The following is a 13,485-nucleotide window of genomic DNA, read 5'->3' as shown; positions in this document are numbered from 1 at the left end:
AAGAGCGAGATGGAAAGACTTCATATTAGTTGTGTATAAAATACCACTGGGAACAACAACAGAGGCAGAATTTGACCAGCTGCCATAAGACAGAGTCAACCAGTGGTTCACACCAGCATAAAATTCAATATGTCTTGATGAATTGTTTGCCGTCTGGTCAGTGCTATCAGAACAAATGAATCGTCTCTTATGAACAAACTAAGGGTGAATTATGTATTTGACCATCATAAATTATGTAGCATTTGTATTGTGCCATTTCCAATGGCACCTTGATGGCGGCCTAGACTGATTGCTCTTCTATTTTAATAGCTTTCTATTGATTCATGTATTTTTTATGTGCATTTAACTTTTTGTTTTTTAGTTGCAAATCAAATTCTGATCAGTTATATGTACAACATTTTTTATTTCAGATATTGTATTTTTCTGCAATTAACTCATTGGAGCTTGTTGATTGTTTTCTTTTGAATATTAGTTTTGAAAATCTGCACCTGAGGTTTCACCTTTTATCTGGAGATCTACAAAGGACTGAAATGAAGGACATGCAGATCTACTCAGGGGTATTTCTTAATAGTTTTGGGAGAACTGAACAGTGTTGTTAGCGATGAGCATGGGGGACGACTTGCGCAACTTGGATTCCTTCAGAAAAGGGCCAAACATCAAGGAGGGCGGGGTGTGAGTGGAGGGCGGGGTGTGAGTGGAGGGCGGGGTGTGAGTGGAGGGCGGGGTGTGAGTGGAGGGCGGGGTGTGAGTGGAGGGCGGGTGTGAGTGGAGGGCGGGGTGTGAGTGGAGGGCGGGGTGTGAGTGGAGGGCGTGGTGTGAGTGGAGGGCGGGTGTGAGTGGAGGGCGGGGTGTGAGTGGAGGGCGGGGTGTGAGTGGAGGGCGGGGTGTGAGTGGAGGGCGGGTGTGAGTGGAGGGCGAGGTGTGAGTGGAGGGCGGGTGTGAGTGGAGGGCGGGTGGACCACTTTGGAGAGGTCGTGGATGGATGGCAGAGATGGTGGGGGAGACCTACTCGTCTCCCTCGTTGAACACATTGGTCTTCACTCTGCTTGGGCCATGTTCCTCTTCATGGTCGTTCTAACTAATGAAAACCTTCAGCACGGTCAGGAGGCTCTAGTCAAGACCTACTCTATCGTAGTTGATTTACTTTATTTAGCTTTTTTCAAGTGCTTTATGATTATTTTCTGTAATGAAAAGCTCTATAGAAGTTGAATAATTTTTTATTATTATTATATTGGGATACATTATTTTAACATTCAAAGGGAATTCTGCCCACAATATTTTCAGCAAGCATTCTCTCCTCTACCTTTTCACACTTTCCTTTCAAACAAATGATTGAAAAAATTTGAATATATGCTGTATCTTATTACTGTATTATATAATTTACACTTAAATTCCCGATCACAGATAAAGCTTAGTCCTGGTCAGTTCAGTGGAATTTTCTTTACCTTTAATTCCAGACTAGGTTTTATCTGTGTCTGGGAAACCAACCCATTGTCTTATTTTGGTTAGTCTGCATGTTTATTTTTTCTCCACTTTCTCAAGCAACGTTAACACATTATTAATGTAGATAAAGCACATTTGAATTTGAAAGAGAAAGACATGGGGTGTTTTAACAGGAGGAGATTTAGAGAGGAGATTCAAGGGGAGGAGATTTGGGGGAGGGTGTTTAAGAGGAGGAGGTTTAGGGGAAGGAGGTTTAAGAGGAGGAGCTTTAAGAGGAGAAGGTTTAGAAGAGGTTTTCGCGGGAGATCATAAAAATATAAATTCAGCACCACAAGTCACCAGAGAAAAATACTGAGTGAGGCGGGATAATAGAATGTGGGCCAGATATAATCTGCATTAGCTACAAATCAATAACCACAGATACTTCACCCGTCTGGCTCTCACAGATACAGAGTGAGGAATTGTGCCCCTTTATATTATGTGGATCTCATTAGGAGTTCATGAAGGTTTGAGAACAAAGGAAAAGGCCTCCGGACAAACTGTGAGACAATCTTCTTTCTGCTGCAGGCTATGCAAATAAACAAAACAAACTGTTCTGATGTTGCGAGAATACAACACTGATGTGAGGCTTACAGATGCTGTGTCTTAATTCGATTTTCTCACAGCAGGAAAGTCACTACACCTGAGTGCACACATCTTAAACCTTTCCCATTCACGTATAAGGAAATGCACTGTGTAGACTACTCATCAACAACAACAAAAAGACAATGAAAGAAATTATGTGAATAAGTATCTGATGTTGCTTTCTGGGCAAGGACGTTGTATTGTCAGTGTCAGCTGACAATAATTATAAAACATGCTCATAAAAAGTCAGCAGAAGCAAAGCAAGTTTGTTGAAATATCCAATCTCATATCTCATGTGCAATTCTGATTAGACTGAACCATCTAATTTCAAATGTATGCACCTGTGAGGCACTTGTAATTTAACTTCAATATTTTTAAGGGTGAAACCAGGGACAATGCGGGAACTGTTGTGGCTTGAGACCAGCCACCAAAATTGGTTACTGCTAGCGGCAGTGTTAGGGGCGGTGCTAGTGGCATTGTTAGGGGCGGTGCTAGTGGCAGTGTTAGAGGCAGTGCTAGTGGCAGTGTTAGGGGCGGTGCTAGCGGCAGTGTTAGGGGCGGTGCTAGTGGCAGTGTTAGGGGCGGTGCTAGTGGCAGTGTTAGGGGCGGTGCTAGTGGCAGTGCTAGGGGCGGAGCTAGTGGCAGTGCTAGGGGCGGAGCTAGTAGCAGTGCTAGTGGCATAGAGACCTATTCATCCTACCGGGAGCTAGATGGGTTTCTTGGCACACGACAAGCCTCTACGCCTCCATGCGTGGGAGTAATGATGGGCATTTTTTTTCGGTATGCCTACTAGAACCAGAAGCAATTTTTCTTCCCGTAGCATCACTGGAACAGAATGATATGCTGTCCCCACTAAACGGTTCTGCGGTGAGCAATCAAATTCTACAGTGAGGTATTTCTATGCTGCATGCCGTGATAATGATTTTGCTCTGAGCAAAAGACGAAAGAAAAGCCAGCAAATCAGGGAACCAAATTGATGTCTCTTTCACGATTGCGATTCGGTTTCCAATGTTCGCCAAAACGAGGTGTTCATAAAATGCAGGTTTCACTAATGGCCCACCACTATGGAGGAAGGAAATGGCAAGTAGCCAAGTGTTATTATTAAGCTTAATCCATTTTTTTCATGCTACCTTATGTAACCCATGAAAAGACATCTGGATAGTGGACACCAACCAGGAGTTGGTCAAGTTGCTGCAAACATCCCTCTTTTGGCTTGTTTGTGACAGTCCGCACGAAAATGTCACACATAAATTGTTACGCAAAATTGTGCTCCTTTTCTCTCTGGGTCTTTTTTATATTGTGGTGTGAAAAGTATTTGAAGCGGAACACCTGACAAGACACGGCTGTAGCAGGTGTGGCTCTTGGAGATGTGTTGTTTGAGGTGTCTGTTCTCTCACTGTCAGTCTGACGATCATTTATAACCCCTAGAAGCCATCAGCCCTGACCCGTGTACTGAAACCTCATTTACAGCCCGGCCTCTCGAATGCCAGTCACTGACTTCTCTCTGCTTCCTTCCTGCTGATGTCTTTTGCTCGGTCGCTCTTTTTCCTTTCTCTTTTTCCATCTTTTCTTACAGTATATCCAATTCATTCTCTTTCTCTCCTTCTCTCTCTCTCTTTCTCCCCTTCTCTCTCTATACCTTTCCCTCTCTTTCACTCCCCCTGCTCTCTCTCTCTCTCTCTGTTTGTCTCTTCTTCTCTTAATCACCTGTTGACCACTGACCCAGCTGTTTGGGCGGCAGACAGTAAATATCAGAGTGCTCCCGCTAAAACTGCCCCTGAGGACATCTGGACACAGACAGTCAGAGATCCTTCTGAAGACTCTAAATATAACGACTGTGTAGGATAGTTAATCTAAAGACTGAAAATGTAATGAGTGCATAGGATAATCAGTGTAAAAATTGTGACTGAACAGGATAATCACTCTGAAGACTAAATATGACGGAACAGAATAATCCTCCTGAAGACTCTCAATTGCAAAGACTGTGTAGGATAACTGAAGGCTCAATATGTAACGAATGTATAGGATGAAGACTAAATATAATGACTGAATAGGATAATCACTGAAGACTGTAAAAACTACACAAGGTAATCACTCGAAAGAGTCTAAATGGTATGTTATAACCACTCTGAAGACTCCAGCTCAAAAGAAACGGAGTGCTTTCGATGCTGAGTGTCTGGATAGAGCTCTAACCCACGTGATAGTATATGGTGGATTTCCTTGTGTGTATTTTGTTGCATTTTGATTAACGTCATGACACCAGAGGAACTGCTGCAGCTAATGGGGATCTTGAATATGAAATGAGTAGAGGAAATGAACATGGGAATGTATTTGCACTGAAATGCATTTGAATCCATCCAGTGTTTGCACAAACTGTTGTGGCTGATGAAAGACAAATGTATTGGCTGTAAAGGGAGAAGTGACTGCAAATACACTAGGGTACTTGTTTCTGAAATCATTAAGGTAATGAATTCCTCTATGGGGACTCACTTACAACCACCACAGTACATTCAGATCACGGTCTGTAATTCACACAAACACTCATGCACGCACACACACACACGCACAAACAAACACACACACACACACACACACACACACACACACACACAAAGGTGTTTGTTGTATTATACTTGTGAGGAAATTTTTCAGATCACAATTGATTTCCATAAAAAATAAGTGCTGTTTTATAACCCCTAATCATAACACTAACCTCTAAAACACCATTAAAGTCTGTATCCTACCCATAACCTAAAGAGTAAAAAAAGCAGTGTATGTATGTGAGAACCAGCAAAATGTCTGGACCTCATAAGTAGAGTAATACACATACACAGTAATACACACACACAGTAATACACACACACAAAGCCCTAACATGAAATTACCACATCATTTGTAAGAATTGGTGTTTATTTTTGGATTAACGTATCATTTATTTATGTAGTCATTAAGCAGACATTCGCACCAAGAGAGACAATAGTTGGCATAGATTTTGTAACTTTTCTTTTAACTGATCCCCCCCACAGGAATCAAAACTGACCACCCAAGCCAGGGAACTACAGGGGATGCCACATATAATAGGTGTGTGTGTGTTGTGTGTGGTTGTGATCCACATCTGTGTACATGTGAGGACCAGAAGTCCCCACAAACAAATATTTTTTACAAACAAAGGAGAGGGAGGGGGAGAAAGAAGGGGCGAGAGATGGGGGAGACAGAAAGAGAGAGGAAGACAAAGAGAGATGGGGGAGACAGAAAGAGAGAGGAAGACAAAGAGAGATGGGGGAGACAGAAAGAGAGAGGAAGACAAAGAGAGATGGGGGAGACAGAAAGAGAGGGTGGGGGCAGAGAGAGATGGGGGAGACAGAAAGAGAGGGTGGGGGCAGAGAGAGATGGGGGAGACAGAAAGAGAGAGAGGGGGGAGACAGTCAACGGCTTTCATTTGATTTCCACCAGAATACAGACAACTTTTTCATAATGATCTCTGCCTGTTTTGTGGCTCTTCCACCCAACAATGACTGAATACAGCTTTATTTAACCATTATTTATTATCAAGGAGCCCACTGAGACTCCAATCCAATGGTGCATTGACGACAAGAAGTTACAAGTTACAGTGACAACAGTACAGACATATTCTTATTATTTGTCAGATAAGCTCCCATTGAACTGACCGATCACCAATCCTAAACTGCACCAGGAAGTCATAACCTGACGAGCGCCGGAAGGCCTTTCAAAATTGGATCGAAAAAGAAATAGCTGGAGACTTGGTCTCAGTGTTGACATAACGGGTTGGCGCGTACTTCTTAGGTGATCTTAGCGGTCACACTACACCATTTGGAGTCGGGGGAGGGTAAGACAGAAGGATGTGTTGACAGCAGGTACTGCATCTGTTCAGTTCCCTCTCTGCATATCAATAGGAATGAAATTTCTATCTGATATCTACCCGTTTCTATTTATACACATGGAAGACGTCAGGTAACGTAGAATAAATTACACACACACACACAAGGCACGCAGATGTAGCACAAGGAGATGTGTGAAACTCCATGGAGAAGTGTGAAATGGTAGGGCTGCTTGAATGGCAGAGCTGCTTGAATGGTAGAGCTCCATGAATGGTAGAGCTGCATGAATGGTAAGGCTGCTTGAATGGTAGAGCTGTTTGGATGGCAGAGCTGCTTGAATGGTAGAGCTGCATGAATGGTAGAGCTGCATGAATGGTAGGGCTGCTTGAAAGGTAGAGCTTTATGAATGGTAGAGCTTTATGAATGGTAAGGCCGCATGAATGGTAGAGCTGCAAGATTGGCAGAGCTGCTTGAATGGTAGAGCTGCATGAATGGTAGGGCTGCTTGAATGGTAGAGCTGCATGAATGGTAGAGCACCATGAATGGTAGAGCTGCATGAATGGTAGAGCTGCATGAATGGTAGAGCACCATGAATGGTAGAGCTGCATGAATGGTAGAGCACCATGAATGGTAGAGCTGCATGAATGGTAGAGCACCATGAATGGTAGAGCTGCATGAATGGTAGAGCACCATGAATGGTAGAGCTGCATGAATGGTAGGTGGTCACGTGTTGCAAAGTGGAGGACCACCGGGAAGCTGAAGGATCATTGGGAAGCAGAGCACCAGTTCGATAAGTACTATCCAGCAATCACACAGGCACACACACAACACTCTTGAAAAATAATCCTGTGAATGTACAAAACAAAATGTGTGCACTCTTATGATTAATGTTGAAAAGCAACCAGTTTATCTTCATGTCGTCTTATGGGAATGTTAATTTGCATCGCCAGAGGGATCAAGGGAGGCGTGATGATTCCTTGCTACTCTCCTTCCTCTTCTTCAAACAGTGACCTATACAGAGCCCCAAACTACAACAGAACAGAGGAATCTGGAATTTCCATGTTCATTTCCCGAGGGGGGTTTTCTACAATGTTTCAGGACAGAGATTTTGTCTGTTTCAACAATGTCTCAGAACAGAGATATTTTCTGTTTCCACAATGTTTCAGAACAGACATTTTGTCAGTCTCCACAATGTTTCAAAACAAAGGTTTAGTCAATTTCCACAATGTCAGACTCCTTGTCAACTGCAGCCAAAACAATAATGACTGCAGTAGATCGTTTGGAATACGTGTCTGTAATGTGTGTTTTCATTACTATGTGGGATCCCAGGAAAGTTTGCAGTTGCTCGATCCAAATTAATAATCAGTTGAATAAGCGTAAGGTGCCGGCCACATGCAGTAAGTAGGCTTCCAAATATTAACAAAATAATGAGGATTTTTTTAAATAAAACACGAAATTCTAATTTGACACGCCAAACAGGCTCAGTATGTGACCAGCCAATTTGGGGTAAGGCATAAATGGCAGATGGTAAATGTAACCAGGCCCTTCAACACCAATGCACTAGAGTGGACACACGGTTACCAACAAAATCACAAGAACAGTAACTAAAGTCTAAACGCCAAATTCCATCACAATCCAACTGCCTCTTTCATCTGGTTTGTGATTAACCCTTTGCTCTCACTCCCTCAAGCAAGGCTGACTAATACAGACTGTGTGTCCTGAATGACTAGAGAGGCTGAGTGTCTCCCAACAGACCCACACGGCTGGGAAAGCTGGAGATCAGCCAGCTATGGTAGCGTGATAATATTATACTCTAAAGTCTATGGTGCTGGAAGATCAATCATAACCGGACACAATAATTATCTTTGAATTACTTATAGGCTATGCAAATCCTTCCGGATGTAACCTCCTTATTAAGGAGTAGCTTTTAATGTGCATGATGAACAGTTGATAATATTTCCTCTACAGGCTGATACTCTCAAAGTGTCATTATAACCTTGTATAACAGACTATGAACATCCCACTACAGTGCATGGTAGGGGCAAACTGACCATCTGGCATTTCGGACAACCAAAGACAGGCCACAAAAAAACTAAGGCCAGAGCCGATTTCTAATTCCAGTCCTCCCCTGGTCTCCAGGACTATATTATAAAATAGCCTACATAATAGTAGATTTTGTATGACGGCATTAATCTCTCTTACTTTTTTCTCTCAGCTTACAATGGATTTGGCAAGACATGGTTTTCTGATGAGAAAACGTTCACAGTTGCTGACAATAGCTAGGTTTCTATACCACTGCCAAGTGATTTTCATTAGGGTGTTCAAATATCTGAATAAAAGAAAATGTTTTCCTTATTCTGACAGTGGTGGTAAAAATCAAACCAACTTGATGTCAGTGAAAGGCTGGGCATGATGACGTAATGCATATGCAAGTTTATTTTAAGCTTTTCTTTTTACTGCACAAAACAAATGTCTCACGGGTTTCCATTGCATTTTCAACTATACGGGTTTAGTCACAAAGAGTGTTGCTTAACTTAGCTCATCTGCCCATTCTGGTATTGGCAGATATGCTCTCCAGCATGACAAGGATCCATTTTGTTCGAGGGGGATTTTAAGCTCTTTTGGACATTATTAAGGTGGTCTAGTTATAATTTCTTTAAGGCCTGCTGTGTGAGGTAACCAGCCAGCAGCTCACAAAGACTTACCGTGGAAGTCAGCCTTCCTAGATGATGAGATTATTCTGGATGAGAGCAACCGTATTTTTATTTGTCAAATGGCAACCACGCATCAATCAAGGTGTCACTGTAATAAGACATTTCATTTACTGAAAACGAGCATCAAGTTTATCACCAAGCACTGTCACCACCCTGTTACAATAACTTATTGTATCTGTTGTCTAACGAAGGGTTTCCCAAGTCTCTCCTCCGGCACGCCAGACAATTTTACGTAAACACTGGAAGCAGCAAACATGATTGAATTAAGGAAATGCTTGATGGTTAGTTGCCTAATTGAATCAGTTCACTAGTTTAGTTGAGGGGTAAAAACATCCAGGAAAGGTTGGGAAATCCTGGTTGAATTAAAAGCCTATTGTCATGTGTCATTGTCTGTGGAGCGCAGACTACTTGGTTCAAAGTTCACTTCGTTCATATGGAGAGACAAGGGCATTTTCACTACTTATAAAACAATTAGGGGACACACCAAAAAGATCCCGCCACGTTGACCAAAGCAACTGTCCGTCAATATTGAACTGACACGTCCTTTGTCAGTTGCAGCTGTCTCAATTTGTTTTTGTACATACGGCACTGCCACACACTCTGTGGAAAAGTGGGACCTCGCTAAGGCCGCTTACGCTGAGCTGTGGTCGCCTTTTAAAGCCTGAACTTCATCAGTGAAACACACGACAAACAGCGAGAAGATTTAATTCAAAACACATTGGCTAATAAAATAACTGAACGTAACCCCATTCACTGATTAACAAAGCGTTCATCCCAAATGTACCTAATCAAGCGACACGGCCACACAGCACTTGATACACTTGGTCCATGGGACTCTGGGATGATCTTAGCCACGACACAACACAGAGTGCCTGGACACACGCCTAGACAGTGGCGTATTGACCATTCACCACAGACCCCCAAGGTGTCTCATTAATGGTTATCAACGTCATTAGAAGAGTGACACACATCGTTCACCACCGGATCCATCCGATCGGCATTCAGAACCTGAACGGCCCAGTTCATAATCCCCTTTGCAGACGTGTAGTACTTCCGGGATCTGAACAAAACTAGGGCACTCTGTAGAGGATAGGGCTCAATTTGTGATGCGGCAAACGTGCCGGCCAAACGAGCACCCGCTGTATGGTGTATGTTTGTTCTACAATTAGAGCAACCCTGGAACCTTCCGGAAGGACTTCCCAGAAGACACAACGGTGAAGAAAACACTGCACGCTATGAAAAAACTGCACGCTATCAAAGAGAATGACACAGTACGGTGAGACGGAGAGAGAGTGGAAAATGGAGGGAGAGAGAGAGAATGGGCACTGGGAGAAAGTCAAACAAGGCCTTTGCATCCTCGTGCTGTGAACTCCGATAGTTGAAGCCTCTGATGGACCAATGGCGTCCCTTCTCTCCCTCCCCCAGTCCTTCCCTCATCCCGTCACTCTGGCCACAGGATTAAGACAAAGCCCCTCAGCCGGTGATCAGCCACTCTGGACAGGAAGCTGCAGACTCAATGTGACCATATTTGCGACACAGCGACAACACATGAGGGACACGCCCAAACAGAGCCTCAAACCGACCGCACAGAATACATATGTTTATGAATGTATGTGCTGTTTAGATGTCGTGCTGTCTTGTAATCACTTAAACACAGCTTTTGCGACGAAAACCTGAGAACAAATGACAGAACACGGACGGTCCGCCGCTTACCTTCCGATCATGGTGGAGTGCTGCTGGACGGCAGCCTCCAGGAGGCGCTCCAGGATGGTCCATTCTCCCATGATGGCCGTGGTTACTGCTCTGGGTACAGGAAACCTTCAGTAGACCCTCTCTCGGGGCTTCGAGGTGCCTTAAGACCACGTCCTTATGACTGCTGGTGGGGGTGGGGGGGGTGGGGGGGAACGTGAGGGTCAACGCCGGCGGATGGAACGGGGGCCGAGGACGTCCCCTACTTCAGTTCACCGGGCCCCCATGGCTTCCAGACGGATGTCCCCGGACCCCCCCACCTCCCCGCCACTGTGCTGACCGGAGGTGACGGGACCGTTGCTTCTCAGTGCAGAGAGAAACACACACACAGGCTCACAGGAACACGGATGAAACCGGTGACAGAATGGGTGTCCCTGTGTGCATCAAGTTCTCACGTGGGTTCTCCCTGCTACCGTGGCTAGAAAGTCCAGATTCTGCCCTCCAGGTCTACCTGCCCTTCCTATCTACCTCTCCAGCTGCCTGGCTGCTTTCACACAACACACACCTGACCTCACTGCCTACCTCAACCCAAACAGAACTATCTCACATTCACACCCAGCTGTCGTATTCCCTCATCCTCTGCGCTGGTTTGTTGAAATCTACCAAGCCGACACGATTAACAAAAACAGTCCATGCCAAGCAAGCCAACACAATGAAAATCCTATGCTCTCTCAACACCCTCCCCGTGTACTGAGAGGGGTTAAGGAACCGTGATCCGATGCAGAATCACAAGCACAGTCCTTCGCGCTCACACACACCCGGCTCCTGCTCCTGTGTTGTCTTGGAATCCGGTCCGAGAGAACTCGCGAGCCTCGACAGCCAACGATCAGTGTTTGTCGTCTCTCTACTCTCCTCCATCCTTTATCTTCCCTCTCTCTTTCCTCCTAACCTCTCTCTCCTTCCCTGAGGCTAGTCCTGTGCTTCTCTACCTCTCCATCGCGCTCCCCGTCTCTCGCTCCATCTCTCCACCCCCCCAGCCGTCTACAACCTACCGTTCTCCCTCCACGCTGGCTTGTTTTCTGCTGTACCCTCCCTCTCTCCTACTCGTTCCATTCACACTGTCAGCACCGGAGTGGTGTACCTCCCTCGCTCTCTCCAGCTCGCTCTCTCCCTCCCTCTCTCTGAGTTTGAAAGAGAGCAGGAGTGAGGCGCAGCTTGGCCGGTGCTCGTGAGGAACGCTCTCCACTGGTCTCTCTCAGCGTGCTGCGTGAAATGACAGCTCTTTTTTTCCTAGAGCCCTCCCTCCCCCAGCTGTGTCTTTGCCTTCATCTTGTATCCCATCACAGTTTGACTTCACCTTCTGTCTACACCTCCACCTGCCCTCTCCCTTTTTCTCTAATGCTCTCTCCCTCTCTCTCTCTCTCTCTCTTTTCCTATAGCCACCAGGCTTGTGTGCCCAGAGGATTAGAGTGGAATCATCCCTCTCTACGTTTATCCCCTCGTCTCTTCCTCACTCCCGCCCTAACGCTCGCTCTGCCTTTCCATCTACCTTTCTCTCTCTCTGACTTTCTCTTCCTCTCTACCTACCCGTCACTGTGTAGCCCAGTCCTCTTGATCTATCCTTCTTTCCGTCTACCTCTCTTGCTGACTGTTCCCGGCTGAAGGCGTGCCTTGTTTCCTCTCTTCCATTACAGTGTGTACACAGAGTTCCCATTGACAAGTGTTTTCGCTGGCTTGTTGAGGTGTCGGGATGGAAATGGGGAAGGCTGTCACCTATGCTGTTGTGGTGACCGTCGCGCTCAAGTACACATACACCTGCCAGGTACCAATGGTCGGAAATGCAAACACACACAGACACACGCACGCACGCCCCACTTTTCAACCACAGCCTTGGGAAGTAGAGAACAAAGCCAAGCTGGCAGCTTTCCACGGTTAATGATCACGGGAGAGAATATATTTTGTGTGTGTGTTCGCATATCTGCTCAAACTAAAGGGAGACGTGATTTACAGTAATTTACTCACACATTCTCCTCTCATATGTGCCCCTTCATGTTAGCATGTACGGCTCGCTACGGCTGCATGAACAGCAGCGGAATGCAGTGGCCTTTACATTTGTTTACATTGTGATGGGCCTGTGAACAGTCAACTGGACACCAGCGGAGACGACCGGGGGAACTGAGGGACAGTTACCACAGTCCAGACGGTCCCTCTTCCTGCCTGGTGGATGCTTCCCTGATACAGAACACAAGGCCCACAATGCCGTGGCGGCGTTCACACGGGCAGCTCCAGTCTGATCCAATTCATTATTCGTTTTTTACTGATGGGTGTTTTGACGGATCAGATCAGCTCACAAAATTATCTGTTGTGAAAACATCTGAATTAGGTGGAGGTAAAAAAAATCTGAATTGGGCTGCCTGTCTAAATGCAGCTCATATATATATCTTATGTAAAAAACAAGTTAAAGGAGGCACTGGAGTGGTTCAGTGGGAAGCCGACAGTAGCTGAGTATGTCGACTGGTTGACCAGTGATGTAGGTGCTTCTGCAACAGTCTAGAATAGTGAGTATGTAGACTGGTTGACCAGTGATGTAGGTGCTTCTGCAACAGTCTAGAATAGTGAGTATGTAGACTGGTTGGTGAGTGATGTAGGTGCTTCTGCAACAGTCTAGAATAGTGAGTATGTAGACTGGTTGACGAGTGATGTAGGTGCTCCTGCAACAGTCTGAAGTCTTTGAAGGTCCTTTGATCACATCGTTTTAGTCAACCTCCCCCAGTGAACAGTGGCAGTTTGCAAAGCAGTGACCAGTGTCGGTCAGTGAATAGACCATACAGACCCGTTTGAAGCCATTTCCTCACAGATCCTACGATGGATGAATGGGCATTTTATGTAACACCCAACTGCATCCGATCGTTAGTTGATTCATGCGTCGTCTGAGCTGGTGAATGTTACCAACAATCACTTCACCCATCACAACTAACCTGTTCACATCATATTTTTCATCAAAGCTGATTAGATTGGTCAAAAGAAAATTTTCTGGAAAACGGGTATCCCGCCTGAGGGACACTGGCTCACACGTTTTATCTGAAGGTTACTTCCAGTTCACCTCAGAACGTGTCCCCGATTTACTTTGACCTTTCTCACACAGTAATTGGAAGGGACACTGGAAAGTAGTTGAT

At 45.2% G+C, this 13,485-nt stretch overlaps 1 protein-coding gene across 1 annotated transcript in view; it reads right to left on the bottom strand.

The window, feature by feature from the left end:
* The window catches only part of LOC105026875 (gap junction delta-2 protein), a 31,547-nt gene extending 19,887 nt beyond the window's left edge, over nt 1-11,660 (bottom strand). Inside the window, exon 1 of the mRNA XM_010898651.5 lies at nt 10,334-11,660. Within this exon, the coding sequence (XP_010896953.1) occupies nt 10,334-10,404 (71 nt within the window). The 5' untranslated portion in view covers nt 10,405-11,660. The remainder of the gene's footprint in view (nt 1-10,333) is intronic.
* Between the last annotated feature and the right edge of the window lie 1,825 nt (nt 11,661-13,485).

The sequence above is a fragment of the Esox lucius genome, chromosome 1 (assembly GCF_011004845.1).
Source record: "Esox lucius isolate fEsoLuc1 chromosome 1, fEsoLuc1.pri, whole genome shotgun sequence".
In the NCBI taxonomy this organism is placed as follows: domain Eukaryota; kingdom Metazoa; phylum Chordata; class Actinopteri; order Esociformes; family Esocidae; genus Esox; species Esox lucius.
Note: the sequence above shows the minus strand (reverse complement) of the source record. Positions and strands in the feature narration are given on the sequence as shown.